The sequence below is a fragment of the Schistocerca cancellata genome, chromosome 4, assembly GCF_023864275.1.
Source record: "Schistocerca cancellata isolate TAMUIC-IGC-003103 chromosome 4, iqSchCanc2.1, whole genome shotgun sequence".
Lineage (NCBI taxonomy): Eukaryota > Metazoa > Arthropoda > Insecta > Orthoptera > Acrididae > Schistocerca > Schistocerca cancellata.
Window position 1 is genome coordinate 556913788 of NC_064629.1, and position 20776 is coordinate 556934563.

General features: G+C 40.1%; 1 protein-coding gene across 4 annotated transcripts in view; it reads left to right on the forward strand.

The window, feature by feature from the left end:
- LOC126183241 (dual specificity protein phosphatase CDC14AB-like) overlaps window positions 1-20776 on the forward strand; it is a 212138-nt gene that overhangs the window by 164075 nt on the left and 27287 nt on the right. For all 4 annotated transcript variants that reach the window (XM_049925033.1, XM_049925031.1, XM_049925034.1 and 1 more), the window contains exons 11-12: window positions 5235-5356; window positions 5989-6183. In XM_049925033.1, coding sequence (XP_049780990.1) covers window positions 5235-5356; window positions 5989-6183 — 317 coding nt within the window. The remainder of the gene's footprint in view (window positions 1-5234; window positions 5357-5988; window positions 6184-20776) is intronic.

Consider the following 20776-nt stretch of genomic DNA (forward strand, 5'->3'; position numbering starts at 1 on the left):
AACGTCTGGTCAATGGTGGCCGAGCAACTGGCTCGTCACAGTACGCCAGTCACTACTGTTGATGAATTGTGATACCATGTTGAAGCTGCATGGGCAGCTGTACCTGAACACGCCATCCAAGCTCTGTTTAACTCAATGCCCAGGCGTATCAAGGCCGTTATTACGGCCAGAGGTGGTTGTTCTGCGTACTGATTTCTCAGGATCTGTGCACCCGAATTGCGTGAAAATGAAATCACAAGTCAGTTCTAGTATAATATATTTGGCCAATTAATACCCATTTATCATCTGCATTTCTTCTTGGTGTAGCAATATTAATGGCCAGTAGTGTATATTAGTTTTGATTCAAAAGAGGTTTTCCTTTATATATTAAATTGGCCAGAATGTATATTAATGTGGTTCAAACATACATGATTCCACTATTCTTTCCACAACTAATTATATGATCTTAAAATAAATTGAATGTAATTTTTATGAAATTAGAATGACTGAAAATTGATGTATAAAACATCTCATCTTAGAGATTTTTGTACTGATTCCAAAAATAGTCATAGATTTTATGAATCTGTAATACAAATGATTGAAGCGATTTCATAAATTCACTGTAGCTCCATTCATTGACATATGGTTACGACACACTACAGATACGTAAAAAAACTCATAAAGTTTTGTTCGGCTGAAGCCGCACTTCAGGTTTCTACCGCCAGAGCGCTCGAGAGCGCAGTGAGACAAAATGGCGACAGGAGCCAAGAAAGCGTATGTCGTGCTTGAAATGCACTCACATCAGTCAGTCATAACAGTGCAACGACACTTCAGGACGAAGTTCAACAAAGATCCACCAACTGCTAACTCCATTCGGCGATGGTATGCGCAGTTTAAAGCTTCTGGATGCCTCTGTAAGGGGAAATCAACGGGTCGGCCTGCAGTGAGCGAAGAAACGGTTGAACGCATGCGGGCAAGTTTCACGCGTAGCCCGTGGAAGTCGACGAATAAAGCAAGCAGGGAGCTAAACGTACCACAGCCAACTGTTTGGAAAATCTTACGGAAAAGGCTAAAGCAGAAGCCTTACCGTTTACAATTGCTACAAGCGCTGACACCCGATGACAAAGTCAAACGGTTGCAACAGCTCATGGAAGAGGATGCGTTCAGTGCAAAACTTGTTTTCAGTGATGAAGGAACATTTTTTCTTAATGGTGAAGTGTACAGACACAATGTGCGAATCTGGGCGGTAGAGAATCCTCATGCATTCGTGCAGCAAATTCGCAATTCACCGAAAGTTAACGTGTTTTGTGCAATCTCACGGTTTAAAGTTTACGGCCCCTTTTTCTTCTGCGAAAAAAACGTTACAGGACAGGTGTATCTGGACATGCTGGAAAATTGGCTCATGCCACAACTGGAGACTGACAGCGCCGACTTCATCTTTCAACAGGATGGTGCTCCACCGCACTTCCATCATGATGTTCGGCATTTCTTAAACAGGAGATTGGAAAACCGATGGATCGGTTGTGGTGGAGATCATGATCAGCAATTCATGTCATGGCCTCCACGCTCTCCCGACTTAACCCCATGCGATTTCTTTCTGTGGGGTTATGTGAAAGATTCAGTGTACCTCTTCTACCAAGAAACGTGCCAGAACTGCGAGCTCGCATCAACGATGTTTTCGAACTCATTGATGGGGACATGCTGCGCCGAGTGTGGGAGGAACTCGATTATCGGCTTGATGTCTGCCGAATCACTAAAGGGGCACATATCGAACATTTGTGAATGCCTAAAAAAACTTTTTGAGTTTTTGTATGTGTGTGCAAAGCATTGTGAAAATATCTCAAATAATAAAGTTATTGTAGAGCTGTGAAATCGCTTCAATCATTTGTAATAACCCTGTACTTCTAAAGTTATGCAGAACTTAATATTATAGCTAATATTAATTTTCTTGATGAATTTGTGTTAGTTACGTGTGTAAAACATGATATTTCATTCTCTGGCCTTAGTTGAATGACTGATACTTTTGAAAACAGCTATTTAGTTGAATGACTGGTGCTTTTGAAAACAGTTATTTTGTAGAATTTCAATTTTACATCACAATTTCTTTTGTTAATATGTGATACAATTTTGGAATTAGCCAAATGAAACCTTTTAGCCTATTATAACACCAATGTGGAAAGGATAGATTGCTACTCACCACGCAGAGGAGGCACTAAGTAGCAGACAGGCAGGTTGAATTGTGACTGCGTACGATGTGGATAGAAATCTGCGGGAATGAGTGGTGGGAGTGGGAGAAAGGAGGCATGGGGCGGGATGGGGGAGGGATAGCAGGACAGGGTTGGGGGAAGATGCTGTGGTGCCTGTGGGACTGTGTAGGGATTTGATGGGGACAGAACAGGCCTGCTAGGTGCAGTGTCAGGAGGCTGTGCTTGGGGGAGGGGAAAGGGAGAGGGGAGAGTAAAGAAATAGACAAGGGAAAAAACTAGCACCTTTGTTGGTGGAGTAGAAGGTGTGTGTAGTGCTGAAATGGGAGCAGGGAAGGGGATAGGTAGGTGGAGGACAGGGACTAGCAAAGGTTGAGGCCAGGGGGGGAAAGGGGTGGGGTACAGTAATGAAGGATATGTTATAGATTTCCTACTTGCAAAACTCAGAAAATTGGTGTTCGTAAGAAGATTCCAGATTATGCAGTCTGTGAAGCAGTCATTAAAGTGAAGTGTGTTAGCGCGTTCAGCAACTGGGTTGCCCACGATAGATCACATGGCTGCTTTCAGGAGTAGTCCTGCCTTTGATGGGTCGGAGATGCCTGTGACAAGATTGGAGTTGTTGGTAGTAGCAGGATGTATGGCACAGGCCTTGCATCAAGTCTATTGTAGGGATATGAGCTGTGAGGCAACAGAGTGAGAGCAGGGGTGGAGTGAGGATGGACAAGGATATTACCTACATTTAGTGGGCCTCAGAATACCACAGTGACAAGTTTGGGTAGGATATTCCTCATTTTGTGGCACAGTGAGAGTGGTTGAAACCCTGGCAGACGATGTGACTTGGTTGCTAATGTGGCACCAACCAGAACTCAAGCATCTGAATCACATTCTCCAGCAGGGTTTTGACTACCTCTTGTTGTGACCTGGAATGAATATCCTACCAACTATATCCTGGTCACCCATGCCCCAGTCCCCCGGTGATATTCCACCACCCACTGAAGCGATGCAATATCATTGTCTAAGCCTACTCCATCCCTGATCCCAACCCTTTGCCTCATGACTCATATCCCTGATATAGACCTGGATGCAAGACCTCCCACTACTTCCTACTTCAGTCTTGTCACAGGCATCTCCTACAACATCAAAGGCAGGGCTACTTGTGAAAGCAGCCTCGTGAGCTTCCAACTAAACTGCAACAACTGTGCTGTTTTCTGCATGGGCATGACAACTAACGAGCTGTCTGTACGAGTGGCCACCGCCAAACTGTGGTTGGGGGCAGCTGAACCATCCAGTTCCTGAACACGCTGTCCAACACGAAGTGCTTTATTTTAGTGACTGTTTCACAGCTCATACCATCTGATTTCTTCCTACCAACACCAACTTCACCAGTGTGTGCAGGTGGGAACTCTCCCTGCAATATATCCTTTGTGTCTGTAGAAAATCAAACAATAGTAAATAGTTTTATCCTCACCAAAATGAGAAGCAGAAGCAGATGCTGAGGATCAGGGGTGATGGCTGCAGCGCAAAGGAAATGCACATTTTGGTGAATGTCCTGGAGTGCTCTCGAAAATGAGTTTTCAGAGGGTGACAGCCACCAAGGCCTCTTTTTTGTAAATACTTTTTGATGGAACTGTTAAGTGATAAGAAAAATTATGACTGTGCATCAGTTGCATTTACTTTCAGCAAACAGGTGAAATTATTAGAGAAGTAATTGTCTTGAATACTGGGCTTGTGCACATAATACTGCATACTATTTACTGATAAACTAAAGGCATATACAACAACCTACCACTCAAAGAGGTGGAGAATGCCCTCACTGACTATATTGTTAGTAACTTGTGAGGCAGCTGGACTTAAGAATTTTGACAATGTATTGCTCAATTAGTGATTGGCTAATTTTGACAGTTTATTGCTCAGTTGGTGGTTAGCTCTGATTGCCAAATGTACTGGTCAGCCAGTGGACAAGTTTTTGAGTAAAAAACTGCAGATGGCTTTTGTGGGAGATGTGATGATGAGTTTGAAATCAATCAAAGAGAGTCACGCCTGATGCTCAGGGTGATGAAACTGACATTGACCTCAGTTGGCAACCCTGCCTCTGTGTGTTTCTGTGGTCTCATAAAGATATGTTATATAACTAGTAAAAGATAAAAGTCTATGGCACTCAGCCCATTATTGGGCTTGTGGCCTAACTGCACTTATTGTGCAGCAATGGTACTAGGAGGGGGAATGTAGTAGCCCCATTGCCCCAGCTGCCTTTTACTCCCAGGAAAGCTTATTGGTCCTCAGTATGACAGCAGGCTGTGAGTGGACCTAGGGCAGTCCTGGAGGAACAGGAATGAGGAATAATCCTGTCTAATATTGGGGAGTGAAGTCAAGGCCTCCAGAGCTGGATTCTAGTGCTCTACCTGCTAGATCACTGCAGCCACTATTTGACTAGTAATAACCAATATTTTAGTGAGTTTATGTAGTAAATGTTTGCTAGTGTCTATTTTAACCCTCCTATGGAAAGCATCATTTTTTCCAAGTATTTAGTATTTGTAAAAATGCAAAAAGTTGTAAAGGACTTTTATCTTCCTTCTTCTCATCTTTGTTTTGCCAATAATTGTATTAGTTCTTTAGTTTCCATTTCCATAGTGAAAGGTATGTTCTTTTGTGTCATGTTTGTTCATGCATGAAGTTGGTCTATTTTCTCCAGTAGTTAATCTATTAGACATATTCTTATCCTCATATCTGTACCAGTAGATCGTTTTGCAGCTTTTGTTTGTGAACATTTTGTCAAAGTTTTCAATTTATATATGATTACATAGATAAAAGAACATGTAAATTTCTTATGCCAGCCTTGCTGTAATTGTTTCAGTGGCTGGTATGTAAATGTCCCCTTTCAACGCTGAATATTATTTGTGTTCATTGTTATATGAGTTTGAATAGCAGTTAAAGTTGTGACTTATTCGTAAGAATTTTGTTGAATTTGATGTAACATGTATTAGCTTCCTTTCAGTGTAAATAGTATTTGTGTCTTGTGTTTGTAATAAATGATTTGTTTTTATGTTTTAGGATGCAACAAATCAAAATAATGAGGAACCAGCATCTGATATCCCTCTAACACAAGGTGATAAACTAAATCAGATAAAGGCATTTCGGAGGCATCCCAGATCTGTAACTACTGGCGCTGTACAGTAAGTGTATAGATTCAAGATAATCAGTAATTTTGATAGTGAGCATTTGTTGCCACAGTGTTAATAGGAACTTGTTACCAAGTAAAATAAGAGAATAAAATAACACTATATGAAACTAGTATGATAACAAAAATTGTAGGTGGAATGAGAAAGACAATGCACTGAGCAGCAGAAAGATACCAAGACGGGGTCGGTGTGTGTGTGTGTGTGTGTGTGTGTGTGTGTGTGTGTGTGTGTGTCTGCATTCTAATGTGTAACGCATTGCTCAAGATTTTGCCTGTTGGTTAACACTAATTTTGTTTGGGGAGTGGTTATATTCTCTTGTATCAGTAATCCATTATGCTAATTAATATGGAATCATTTTTACTGCAGTGTGGCACACAGGAAGCAGTGAACATAAAATACAAAAGCGTTTTAGTACTAAATGACCTTGTGTGTGTGTTTTCTTCTCTAGTTTTGTACTGTAAGTGAGAACAGTAAAGCAAGAAGAATTAAGCAGTTATAGTATAAATGTGTATGGTATAACAATATACCCTTTCTCTGTCTTTCAAACATAACTTGTCACTAAAAAAAAAAAAACCACAAATTTTAACAATAGATGCCTCGAAGTAATTGTTGAAATTTATTCACAGCTTAGAAGATGGAAGGCCACACACGAGAGCGAAATCTCAGCCTTTGAGAAGTGGGCAGCCAGCCCAGTCTCAGGCAATACTTTCGCCCTTAAAAGCAACTAAAGTCAGCACAGCTATAGTGGTCTCTCACAACAAAGACAAAGATGTTGTACCATCAAAAAGGCCGTCAAGGACTCCTTCATCAGTTACAAAAAGGTACGTAATGCTTAACAATTAAAGTCTCAAAGAAAATGTCAGAAAGAAAATTCCTGATGTTCAGTCAGACAACTCATGATAAGAATATTACATTCTTTGCAACATATAATTACTGAGGTATTCCTTTTATATATATTGCACTTAAGATGTGGAACTATTTGTGTCCATCTCCCCATATAAATAATTTCATAAGTAACACCATATGTGCACACGCTCTCTCTCTCTCTCTCTCTCTCTCTCTCTCTCTCTCTCTCACACACACACACACACTCACACACACTCACTTTGTTCAGTTATAGTGTCTCAGTCGACTACTTTGTGCCCATATTGCAGATCAGCTAGGGGCAGTTATTTTGTAGTGTGGAGTGGGTGAGAGGGGAAAGGAGTTGTGAGAAACTGGAGAGAGGATTGGGGGGAAGCTGCCCAGTGGCTGAAGGAAGAGACGGCAGGTGGGATGGGAGTGTGGCACTGATGAGCTGGCTCTGGCCTCGGGCAGGAGACTTGTACACATCTCTCACTGATTTACAGGAATGGATTTGGGAGGTGCAGATGGAACTGAGGAAGGGAAAGGATGTGGAGAAGAGGGTGGAAGTGCAGGATGGGTGAGACTAGGGTCATGGGGCACGGGTGGAGATGGGACTAGTAGGAGGGATCAGATTTGTAATCTTTCTCAACAGTCCAGCCATTTTGCGAGTTTTTACCTTTACTCCATAAATTATTTATATTAAGCTGAGGACTTTCCTTCCATATTCATTTCCCCATATAACTGATTATAGAAGAAATACTGCAAGTTGTCGGGGAAAGGCAACAAATTACTAGGTGAAATAAGTGTTATACAGTGAGTAGAAACTTAAAGAAGGTATTGGGGAAAATGCAACTTATTTTTCAAATTTAATGTGTTTTCTCTTAAGTGTTTAATTATGATCCCGTTATACTCACATGTGCTTTGTTTTAGAGATTGAGACTCGAACTTGGGACCTTTGCCTTTTGCGCGCAAGTGCTCTATCAACTGTGCTACTTGTCCTCACAGCCTTACTTCCACCGGTACCTCATCTCCTACCTTCTCCAAATGCTACTGTGTCGGTCCGTCACACAGTTTCAATCTGCAAAGAAGTTTCATGTCAGGGCACACTCCACTGCAGAATAAATATTTCCTTCTGGCAACTAAATATGAGTTTGCAGAACGTTATATCCTGTAAATCAGCTAGTATGTAATTATTGATAGCTCTGAAGATCATCACCAACAACCAAGTTATATATATGAGGACAAGAAGAAAGTGTCTCAACCTTGCAGGGATGTGACATTGATACCAGTGATTTTTGTTTTTAGTATGACATACTTTGTTGTTGTTGTTCTAGTTTTTGTACAATAATGTAAGTCAAGTCAAGATGACCTACAGAATAGTTTTCTGTGTCGGATACAGTCTACTTATGACTCAAAATTTCCATGAAATAGTCTAGTTCTGAGGATGTTGTTTTCATAGCAGTTTGTAAACTGAAGGCAGAGGTTTTAATATCTTTCTGTTGTGAATGTCAAAGGAAGGTTGGAATATCATTACCATATGCTTCTTTCAGATTTTTGATGCAAAATAGCAACAATCACTACTTTCTAAAATCTCAGTTTTTATATGGAAAGGTATTGTAGCATTTGCAAATAGGAAGTTTCTTGAACATGTTTGAGTTTGATGATAACCTAAAAAATAGTACAAATGAGTGTAAATTTGCTGGTTTCATAGAGTGGATTCATTTTCGAATTATATGGTGTCGGTGAAGAGAATGCATCTAACAGTGAAATTTTATATTTCAAAACCAGTCGTACTCTAAGAAAAGAGTAAATAAACTAGCTGTAGCAATGAACCAAAATACATTTTCTAATGACCTCGTCATTGATGGGATGTTAAACCCTAGTACTCCTTCCATTAGTTAATTCATAAATAATATTTTTATTTTTATATAATGTGAATTAATTATGTAAGATATGGTTGCCATTTAAGTGGTCAGTAGTTAGGAGTGTGATGAAATTGGTATTTTGAAGCCTTCTGTGTCTGGGGAAGGACCATTAAGTGTGTCAAATGTTGCCACTGAACTGCTGGAAATGGACAGCAGTAGATCAGGTCTCCAGATAATGATCTTTTCCCATTTGTAGCATAAGAGTAACACAGTTGTTAAGTGGGTGCCATGAGGATTTCGGTGGTTCATCTACTACACCAGAGGTCACCAAACATTTTCACAGCAGGCCAGATAAGTGGCAAAATGATGAGCATGGGCCACATCTTCCTTCTGTACAACACCTAGACACAGTAATTTAAAACTGAACGTAGCAAATTTAAGGTACATAGCAGCCAGGTGTCCACAAATGTTTAGACCTTCTAGTATTTTAAATGTAATATTTAAATTTAATCAAACAATGGAAAATTCAGGATGGAATGTAACCATATTATGAGAAGGAAAGTTGCTACTCACCATATAGCCGAGATGCTGAGTCGCAGATAAGCACAACAAAAAGATTGCCTGAGACTGCAGTCGTGCGTGTGGTTTGCGTGCACACACCCATGTGTGTGTGTGTGTGTGTGTGTGTGTGTGTGTGTTGTTGACAGAGGCCATAGGCTGAAAGCTTTAAGTGTGAAAATCTTTTTTTTTTTTTTGTGCCTATCTGCGGCTCAGCATCTCTGCTATATGGTGAGAAGCAACTTTCGTTCTCATATTTAAATTTAAATTGTTTCACAATGTCTTGTGTACCATATGTTTTATCAGTCATATTCAAGTACTGTAGGGGGCTGTATAAACTGACTTTGCAGGTTGGATTCATCCCATGGGCCGTAGTTTGGTGCCCCTGTACTACACTAATGCGCTTCAGACACTAACTATAAAGAAAGAGTAATGTGGCTACTACATTTTGCTTCTCCACCTCACAGCTCTCTTGAATGTGGAACTAAAATACTAGTAGAGGCAGAACATTCTAACTTGCCTAATGTATTCTCGTGTGTACTTTAAACCATTGAAACCTACACTGTCAAAGATCTTTGGTATCCAACTTCAAATGCGTGTATCTCCCTTGGAACACATTTCTGGCCATATGTCCGTATGATTTTCTTTGTTCCTTACCCCCTGAGAGAGTGTTTCCTACAATTTGATCCCATGTAACAAAATCACTCTTGAGAGGACTGTTACCTGCAGTTCGACCCCATGTAGCAAAATCACCCTTGTAGTCTTAAAGCACTTTGTAGTCCTCTACAACATATTTCCATAAATAAATAATTGTTTAGTTAGACGGTGCATTTTTTAAGGAATGTATATTGTAGACTTCTAATAAGGTGCTAACTTCCGAAATTCCATAGAAAGTGAACTGATGTAGCAGATTTTAAATCTGAGGTAAACGTTTTAAGCTTCTAGATGTATGCTTATATACCCTACTTGACTTGCACACAGCATTTGAGTTGTAGTCTGAACTAATTCATAAGGTGTGCCCTGTTTCATTGTACGGGCATTGTGCTCAGATAATATGTTTTTGTATTTCTTTGATTGAAATGCTTCACTTTTTCTTTATAGAGATGCAATCAAAACATTTTGCATGTTGCCATAAGTAAATCAGAAGTTCCCTTTGCTGGGGTCTTTGGCAAGATACGCTGATGAGCAAAAACAGTATTGCCACCTGCTTAATAGTGTGTTGGTTCACCCTTGGAATGAAATGTTGCTAAAATTCTTCATGACATGGGTTCGATGGGTCATTTGTAGGTTTCCAGATGTATGTGGCACCAGATATCTATGCGCAGCTCACACAAATCGCGTAAATTACACACTGGTGGTTTGTGAGCAGGTAGCTGGTGCCATATAGTATTCCAGATGTGTTCCATCATCTTCACATCAGGCTAAGGCATCAATGTGACTCTGTAGCATGCTCCTCACACCACTGTACCATGACTCTATCCTTATGACATGGATAGTTATCCTGCTGGAAGATGCTATTACTGTCAGAGAAGGCATAAGGCATAAAGTATGAAGAGTTTCAAGTAGTCAGCAGTAATGATTGCATACTTCGTATCTGGCTTAGTGCCTCTTGATTACTACCACAGGTCACATGGAAGTGCAGGTGAAACATATGAGACAGTGTGATTAGGTCGACATGGGAACATGTAGGGTTCGTTGCTGTGAAGCCCCATGTTGAACAATTTGTGCTGAACTGTGTGCTCTGAAACTTGTGCCTGTGTCAGCATTGTACTCTGTCACCAGATCTGCCACAGATTGCCACCTATCCTGCTTTACATAGCAGAGAGGCGCCTCATTCTGTGATGAGTCATGGATGACGAACACAGTGTTGTCTACTTGTGGCTTCACCATCCTTCAACCACTTTATGTGGATGCTCATGTCAGCAACCCACAAACAACTGTCTGCTTTGCTGTTTCCGAGCTACTGTTCGCCAGATGCTAGGCCTTAACAATTAAGTGCAGTGTGTTTCTTTCATCAGAATATCAGAGGGCTGAAAATCAAAGTAAATGAGCTTCTTGTGTGTCCATTTGATGATGAAAATTCTGAAGTGGTAGGTGTGTTGTGCTTCTCTGAATACCATGAAACCTGAGGGATTGAGGAGTTAACTGTCGAGAATTATAGACTGGCATTATTTTCGTTTGGAGTTAGCATTTGAAATGGAGGAGTTACAACATAGTAGGCCATCTAGGAAAGTTTCAGCTATTTATGAGAAATGTAGACTCATTATTGGGGTACCTGTAAAACTTAAAGAAACAGTTAATTATGTGGAGATTTCAATGTAGATTTCTTAAAATATTAACTGAAAAAATGAATTGGAATTATTATTTGGCTAGTAAAATTTGATAACAATGGTGAATTTTCCATCTCGCATGCATCAAGATAACAGCACTGTGGTTGATGACATTTTTGTTGATAGTGCTCATGCGGAGGATTAGGTATATTGTACATAGAAAAAGATACTAACGTGAAATTCAATATATTTCATAATAAAATTGTGCTAATATTTGAAAGTAGCTTTCTTAAAAACTTACACGAAAAGTCTGTTAAAAAAGAAAGAAAAAGAAAAAAATGGAAGCTGTGGATAACTCATGGGATTAAAATATCATGTAAGGGGGAAGGGAAATTTAGGTATAGGCCTGGGAAGTCAAAATTGCTTGGATTCTGTTAAAAAAAATGTAATGTTTTAAGGAAACCAATTAAAATGTCAAAAAATATGCACATCGTGATAGAAACTAATAATGTAGGTAATAAGATTAAAACCGCGTTGGATATTGTGAAATGCGGGACAGGACAAGCAATCAGTGCACAAGATACTATCACAATTAAACTGACTGACGATGTTGTGGCAGATGATTCACAAGTTGTGAGTATTTTTAAAGTCATATACGAGATGTGGCAGCAAAGATAGAATTAAATGGTTCAGTTGAAGGAGCAAGAGAAAGTATCAAAAAATGTTATTCCACCTAATTGGAAGTAGCACTAACATACGTCAGTGAAATTAATAGAATTAAAAAAGTTCTCAAAAAACAAAAGGTCAAGTAGTGTCACTGGAATTTCAAACAGAATTCTGGAAAATTGTTCTACCTTAATATGTAATGTCCGTAGTGACAAATGTAATGGATCACTGGCACAGAGAATCTTTCCAGACAGATTGAAATGTGCTGTTAGTAAACGCATTCGCCAGAAAGGTAACAAGAAATATTTAAATAATCATCATCGATTTTCATTATTGCTGTCTTTTACCAAAATATTCGAAAAAGTATTGTACTCGTGAGTAGTCTGACATTTGTGTAGATAATAAATTCAGTTGGGAAGGGCCTACCACAGAATTGCTGAAGCACCTAAATAAGTCTGTATTTGCAGTGAGCATGATATCAGATGTAGAAGATATAAATATGAAAAAACTTTGCTTACATTCATTCTATTAGGTCATATGGGATCAATTCTGGGGTAACTCATCAAACCGAGCAAAAGTTTTTAGTGTGAAAAACTGTGTAATAAGAATCATATGTGGTGGAAATTCAAGAACATCATATAGAAACCTGTTCAAGGAAATTTTTATTCCAACCACTGCTTCTCAGCATATTTATTCCTTAATGAGATTTGTCTGTCTGTCAGATTTCAATTTTGACAGCACTTGATCACAAAAGTCAAGATTAGGTATTTTGTGCATGATAAATTTATTAATAGTGCATAACAGTGTTTCGTTCTGACAGCGTGTTAATTCCGTAAATATTACCTGTTCCAGTTTACTGCATTGTATTCACATATTTCGACAATCTCCTGACAAATGATCAGGGTAATAAGTATTATATTGAAATGTTTTATGTTTTTATGTTATACTTTCTGACATGTTCCACACCCACAACACTCATCTCATTTTTGGGTGTATCGAATGAAAACTGGATCTAATCTAATCTAAACATTTGTATTTTGGGTTATCTGTGCTGTTTGGTCATGCGTGCAGGCTTGGGTCTGCATTAACCTGGATAATTGTGAGCTTGCTGCATATTAATGTAATGTAATTTCCAGTTTATGTAATACCAACCATGATTGCATGTTGGCTAAACTTTTGGATATACACTTGGATTCCAAATTAATTTAGAACCTCCACATAGATTCTATATACATGACATTGTCAATAGTCATATACCTATTACATAAACTTAGAGCATGGGTGAGTGAAAACACGATTCTCAGCTCCTACTACGCATTTCTTGATAGCCACATTACATACTGCATACTGCTTTGGGCAGCTCCACTGTCCAAAACAGAGTTTTTATGTTGCAGGAAAAGGCTATCAGATGTGTAATGGGTATTTTCAAAAACAATGTATCTGGTACGTTGCTTTCAAGAAACTGGGTGCTATGACATACCCATTGTTATTTATACGTGGTTGCTTAGTCAAAAAAAAAAAAAAAAAAAAAAGGGAAACCAAGAGAGCTACAAAGTAAAGCAATTGTCTCACTGTCATAGTACACATTACAAAGAAAAGATTGACGAACCATTTACAAGACTAAATGAGACTCACAGTAGCTATACGTGCCTTGGAGTAAAACTGTTCAGTGCACTACCACCAGAAGCGTTTGCACTACCACCAGAAGCGTTCACTACTTCATTAAAAACCTTCAGAAATGTTCTACAAAGCTGGCTTAAAAAGAGGGCTAAGAAGGCTTTCCATGCCGTAGAGGAATTTTTTGATTGTGCAAAAGATGATCTAAAATTTTAACTTATACTCATTTTATGTTTGTATACAAGTTGACATGATTTAACTGTTTTGTTTATTATTATTGTTATTATTATTACTCAGTTTGTACAAACTATTAACATCAATAGCATGCAGAATGCTCAAAAATGAAATAAACAAAAATGAGGAAATTGAGCAATTAAAAAGACTGTCAGTTAATGCATGGCTGTCTGTCTACCTGTTAATGAATCAGTGGATTAAAAGGTGGCAGAATTACTGGGAAGAATTTTGTGGATAACATGACATGTATTCACAGTTGTGAATGTGGATCAGCTGTATCATGGAATGAAGACAATGAAACTTTAAGCCCTGCATACATGTCCGAAGGAACATTGCATCGTAATTCGGAATATCACGGGCACTGCAATATTGTATTTCGTGGATAAATTTGTTAACATTTAATGCTAGTGATTGTAGTGCTGAAATGGCCCATTCATGTAATCATCTTGGGAACTGACGTTTCAAGTCACTTGACCACAGAATAAAAATTTGAAAGAAACAAAAAGAGACCACTAGTGGAGTAGACAAGAAATTAGTCACTGTCAAGTACAGTAAAATCCCTTTTTAATGAATCACCAGTGGCCCAAATATATTTCCTTAAATAGGGGTTTTCCTTAACTGGGTGTTTTGCCTAGGTACATGGCAGGTGTGACCCAGAATCATAATTCAAGCATGTTTAGGTGGTGTAAGAGCAATTTATTTGCGAACTTATCAATAATCTGCTACAAATTTAAATACAGCATACACCTATATCCCAATTTTCGTAGGACATATTCTTTATCTTTTAAAAAAATCAAGAAGAGTTATTTATTTTTCTCCTTTCTGTGTACTGTAATGACAGAAGTTGTTGCTTCAGTTGGCTGATGTTTGTTTTAATTAACTCGTCTGTGTAAAAAGACGAAAAATAGTTTCTGACAGTATCAAGTCCTTGCACAGCAGCTGCAAAACTTGGTGCAATGGCCACCTCCTCCTCCCTCCTCTTCTTCTTCTTCTTCTTCTCCTCCTCCTCCTTCATCATCATTGCCACCACCACTTCCTATCTCACAGGGTACCTTCACTGGGATTTCACACGTTTCACTCACATTCATCTTGGGTGTGGATGTCAAAACATCGTCATCACAAGAAATAGTCCTGGAATGTCACATGTACAGGAACATCTGTGACTGTACTCCATTATTCATGTAGAACAATATCATTCTCATCAGCAACACACTTACCACAACCAGCCTTTGCAAAACAATTTAACACAGTCTGTTGTGTTACACATGGAACATGCAGCAGCAGACATGTGCATGGCCAGTAACATGTTAGCCTCATCACTTCTTTCCTCATAAGGAATGTAACTGATTTCTGTGCTACTTGACACTGTATATGGCTTTAGTGGATTGCATTATGCCCAGGTCCAAAGGCTGCAAGATGATGGGCAGTTCGGTGGAAGAAGCACTACATCAATATTTTCCAGAAATGATCTTTCCTTTTGATGTACAGGGCATCGGTAAATCATAAGTACTATTTTCCTATCTGTTGCACTCATTTTGACATCCAAACACCAGAGAAATTTTGTAATGATTTCCAATGTCATCCAGGAATTGCTGTTTTACTCGTAAGTACGAGGTTGAGTGTTAATGTTTTTAAAACAACTGGGAGTTTTAAAATACACATTATCAGTGATGGCAACGTCTCCCTCCCATTGCTATTCACACCCAGTAGCACAGTCATTCTTTCTTTACTTGTTTTTAATCTCTGTGGCATTTTTCTCCCTTAACAGAATAAGTTTTCGCAGGAAGTAAATTGTAAAATAACACCAGTTTCATCAGCAGTAAAAATGTCTCTGGGCTCGTAATGCTGTGTTAATCGTGGCAATATAGAGTTCTTCCAGTGGCTTACATTTTCCGTGTCCACATCCTCACTCTCTCTGAAATGAGAGATTATGACGTACCACAAAACAATGTAACCATCTGTTTGATGTACTGAAATTTTCAACACCCATCTTCAAGATGGTTTGCTGAGTTTTCTCTTGTAGAATTGTTCTTCTTATAAGAATGCTGTGACTTCTGATTCCTTGAAACTATTTTAAAAGAATAGTTTCCACATCACTGAATGTTGACATGCATATGTTCTTCATTTTCCAGCCGGAGAAACCATTGGCTTTGGCATTTAACGACACTTACTTGTTTTTGAGAATGACGCACTGTGAAGACAATGTCAAATAGTACTTTTTTGACATGTCCGAAAGTTTTATGTTGCGATTGTCTTCAGTGTCATGGATGATCATCGACTTTTTTTCAATTGTAAGATTCTTCGATTTGCGGGCTATAATTCCAAAAAAAGTATAAAATGTATAAAGTCGACTATAACGAGAACAACACTTCACAGCTAGCACTTCGCAACTCAGTGACTGTTATGTCAGATCACATGACCGGAGTTACATGGTAGGCAGTGCGAAACTCTCTTTCCAATTTGTTCAATGCTTTTTCTACAATTGCTACAATGGAATTAGATGTAGGAACATGTCAACTCAAAGAATTGATTACCATATATTGCCCAACCCTTCTTCATGCTGCCTATCGCTCTCCCCAACCCACTCGACATATCGCCCCGCCATCACCAGACACACACTCCCATCCCACCCTACGTATCTAAATGCCATTCCAGTATTGTCTGCCCAGCTAGCACAATTCTACCAGACCTAGACCTACTACCTAGTATCTCCCTTTTATCATAAACCTCATGTAGTCTGTCCTTTGTTATTGTCTCGTAATTTACATCTACTTTGTCTCTACTGTATTGTCTGTTCACATCTTTCCCTACCATTCATGGGAGTGTCAAATCCATTCCTGCTGTTTGACCATTAACCAAGTGCTAATGTAATTCACAAAGGGCTGTCTGTCGCAGATCTCATGACAGAGTACAGTGGTGATCCAGGCACAAGTGTTTCAGAGCATACTATTCAGCATGCATTGTTGAAAATGGGGCTTCACAGTAGACAACATCTACATTTTGCATGTTGATGTAAATGATATCATCTATTGCACATGCAGTGAGCACCTTGTTGTGAGATCAGACCATGGATCAATGGAAATGTTTCACCTGCTCTGATGAATCACATTTCTTGTTACACCTGGTCTATGGTGAAATCCAGATATGCCACCATCCAGGCAGATGGCTGTTAAGACCATGCAGTGCGTCGCATGCCAGTGAGGGCAGTAATGTGTTGTTCAAAGTTATACCAAAGACTCGTATTTGATGAAATGCACAGCATGATTATAAACTTCAAAAAAATACCCAAGCAATCCATCTTTCAGACATTACTATATGTTTTTTATCATTTGTCTGCATTTTATCAACTGTATTTTTGTAAAGACGTATACTTGGGTAGTGCCATTTGTGCTTTGACTTCATGTAATGAAACATGGCAGTTTTATAGCAAATTTTGTAATATCAGATAATGGCAGCATAAGACTGTTTAAACCAGTCATCTTGGAAGAATAAAAGTGTCCACACTGCAGTCGTGGTATCGAAGTGTCTTTATTTACAACCATACTGATTGCTCCACAGCACAGCATGTGTCCCTTACAACAAAATTTTTGAGAACATTTGTTTACTATTTGCTGAATTCGAGGGCCAAATTCACTAGTTGCTTCTTACAAACAAACACTTTGCATTGGAATTTCCCAGACAGAGTTAGATAATACTGTGCTGTGTGTGTATGTATGCATGTATGCATGCATGCATGTGTAACTTTATTCATGTCATGCCTTTGTATAAAGATCACTTTCATTCCTTTTTTTCACAAGAGTTCTATTGTAATTTGTGGTAATTTATCTGTCTGGTCAGTGTTAATAACAAAATCTTTATTGAAAGTAGGTGTTAATGTTGATGTTTGCATTTGAAAGATCTGTGCAGATGCAAAGGTGTGTTCTGCAGTTGTGGTTTCTTTCTTCTTCTTCTTCTTCTTCTTCTTCTTTTATATAAATGTTGTCTCACTTTCAATTGACAAGTCTCATCATTATATTTGAACTTTTTGACCTATCTTTCAGAGGCTTTAAATTCAAAATGTGCCCACTGACCTGCTGCTGCCAAGTCCCGCTGTTATTTCTGGGTAGTAACTTGTTGATAACTTTATCTAGCTTCCACAAAGCAATCATATGTCCAAGAATCGATGACTGTGTTGGTACATTCCATGTAGGCTGAGCTTTTGCAATATATACAACTTTTGTTTTATAATTCAGAGAGAGAGAGAGAGAGAGAGAGAGAGAGAGAGAGAGAGAGAGAGAGAGAGAGATGCTGCCTCTCTTAATTTTTTTCCCTTCTGGTTCATATTCATCTAATGTATTATTATGTCAAATTTCTTCGAAAGGTTCCTCAGCACAGTTTTCATTTTCATGGATGAGTTCATGAGTAATAAATATTTTTTCAACCAGTATGTCTATAGTACACGCTTAAATTTCCTCGCCTATCAACATTACTTCATGAGAAATTAAAGTTGAAGGTTCTGGTACAATCAAATTATGATGTTTACGCTTCTTACACCAATCGAGGCGTTATTTGGTATTCACTAGCGTGATGTGTAGCTTACGAGCAGGTGCTCGACCATGAAACCCAAGTTCTCTCAACTCCCACCTAACTGTCACAGTACTTGCAGTGGATCCTGATGCATTTTGGAATTCCTGTGTGATGGTCTGGATAAGTGTACTGTAGCCTGTAAGTACTTTTATTTGATTAGTTCCCACAGCATTTTGGATGTTCTGAAACATATGCCTGTCAACAAAACGTCAACAGTTAAACTCTTCCATGGAATAAACATGCTAAAAAGTGTTCGGATGACCAACTTGCACCTGTTTCCTATAGCAAGAACGAACATAATTTATGGAATATAGTATTTTATAGAGCTACATGTAAGATACAATGAAGTAATGATTGTGCATTGCACTGAACACATTGACTGGACAACAGTAATACAGGTTACAGAATAGGCCAAGCACTCATTTGCAATCGTTTAAATAATACTGTTTCTTTGGTGGCACACCAGGAGGCCGACCCAGGTGGTCTCTAAAAGTGGGCCTTTGAAATCATGAGTGAAGGTACATCTCTCCTTCATTCTAGGTGGTCGGAAAACCACATACATACATAAAACACTAGACTCAGAAAAATGCACAGTACAGAAAAAAAGAGGCCAGTTACCGAAAAAGCACATGTACCATGGAAAAAATAAAAATAAAAAGTTATAAAAAAAGCACATATTCTACAAGCCACTGAAATTAAGAGTCACGGAAAACACCCATGACTTCACTCATGCCCAATGATGGCGGCTGCTGCAGCATGTGGCAGGTAGCAGACAGGGTTCCCCCTGTCATGACAGGCCATAGGGCAGGACCGGGCACAGCGTCTCCATAGTGGCATTGTCATCAACATCGAGGTCGGCTGTTGGCACCAGAAGCGTCAGCGGTTGCGTTGGAGACGACGGCCGCACAGGACCCTGCAACGGAGGTGGTGGCAGCGGCTGCAATGTCAGGTGCAGCAGGGGCTGCACTGGCGATGGCAGTCGAGGAATCGGGATGGAGGCAGGATCCCCAGACAGCGATCTGCCAGGCACCAACCCTCACTAGACTGTCTGTGACAGGCAGTGGCAGTGGTTGTGGGGGAGGCAGCGGACTTTCCGAAACGGACCACACGTGTGCAGCCGCAGCTGGTCAAAGTGACGGGATGTCGACCCATCAGGAGTGCAGATGAGACACAGGCACCAGCCCTGGTGACACTTGATGACAACAGGAACCCAATTTGGCTGGTGGCCGAAACCACGAGCCCAGATGGGTGCACCTGGTTGGAACATTTGTGGAATCAGCAATGCTGGCGGATGCGGTGTCGGATGCAGCAGGTGGAGGAGGGTCCGTGGTAGGTGTCCATGTAGCAGCTCTGCCGGGCTCTTGTCCCCCACCGGAGTGAAACGGTACAAACACAAAGTAGCAAAGTGTAAAGCAGCTTCAGGGGACCTACCAGATACATACTTCCGCATATGAGTTTTAAATGTGTTCAACCTCACCTTTAGATTGAGGACGAAATGGGGGAGCTGCGAGATGGCGAACACCACTAGCCTGACAGAAAGATGCAAATTCTCAAGAAACAAACTGTTATCAGTAACTACGGTACACGGAAGTCCCTGAATTGCATGAATCTTAGACAGGGCCAAAATAGCGGCCGCTGTGGATGTGGACAGACAACACGACATGTAGGGAAACTTGGAGTAGGCATCCACTATGATGAATCAGTACTGATTTAGGAAGGGCCCAGCTGTGGCGTCAGCCAGGGGGGAAAATGATGCCCCCGGGGCCACCTGTTGGTGAACACGGCGAGTGCAAGTGGTGATAAGCTGCATAATGTCCCCACCTATGCCTGGCCAATACACATGCTGGTGGCTCAAAGCTTTAGTGCGAGAGGTCCCCAATGACCGACATGCATAAGACCCAGTACATTACAGCATAAGGAAGCAGGAATCGCAACCCAGGGAGCAACGTCCTCTGTGTAACTAACAAAAGAACAAAGAAAGGTGGTGCTGGGAGAAGAAGTAATTACACAAGGGATCTGAAGCACGGCCCAGGTGTTTCTGCATCCAATCGTGTTGTACAAAAGAGAGGACCTAGCTGACAAGGGGAGGCCATGACGTTGGGGTCACGAATTTACTTCAAACTTTGTATGCCTTTAGTAGGCCATTAAGATATAATGTGCAAGTAGTAAGGTGCACTACCCTGGAAATTCCAAGAAAATTGTAAGAGAAGTTTTACACATCTGTTATGTGACTAATGTATCTGTGTGTAGGTTGGGCGTTAGAGTTGATGATGGTCAGATGGTTAGCATTCAGGTTTCGTAAGAGGAATGTGTAGGAGGCGATGGTTCAACTCCTGCTCAAGCCTTTATTTTTATAGTACAAGTGTAAATTTTGTGATACTCAAAAAAAAATTTCACCTACACTATTTGTTCTAGCTACATTAGCAACGTCTCACACCTATGCAGGTTAACAGCCAAATGGGGCCTGTCTCTGTGTCTGCAGCTTGAAGCATAGAGGTGCAAAGTAGTTCCATGTAACTTCCTGGCAGATTAAAACTGTGTGCCGGACCGAGACTCGAACTCAGGACCTTTGCCTTTCGCGGGAAAGTGCTCTACCGACTGAGCTTCCCAAGCACGACTCACGCCCCGTCCTCACAGCTTTACTTCCGCCAGTAAAGCTGATAGGACGGGGCGTGAGTCGTGCTTGGGTAGCTCAGTCGGTAGAGCACTTGCCCGCGAAAGGCAAAGGTCTCGAGTTCGAGTCTCGGTCCGGCACACAGTTTTAATCTGCCAGGAAGTTTCATATCAGCGCA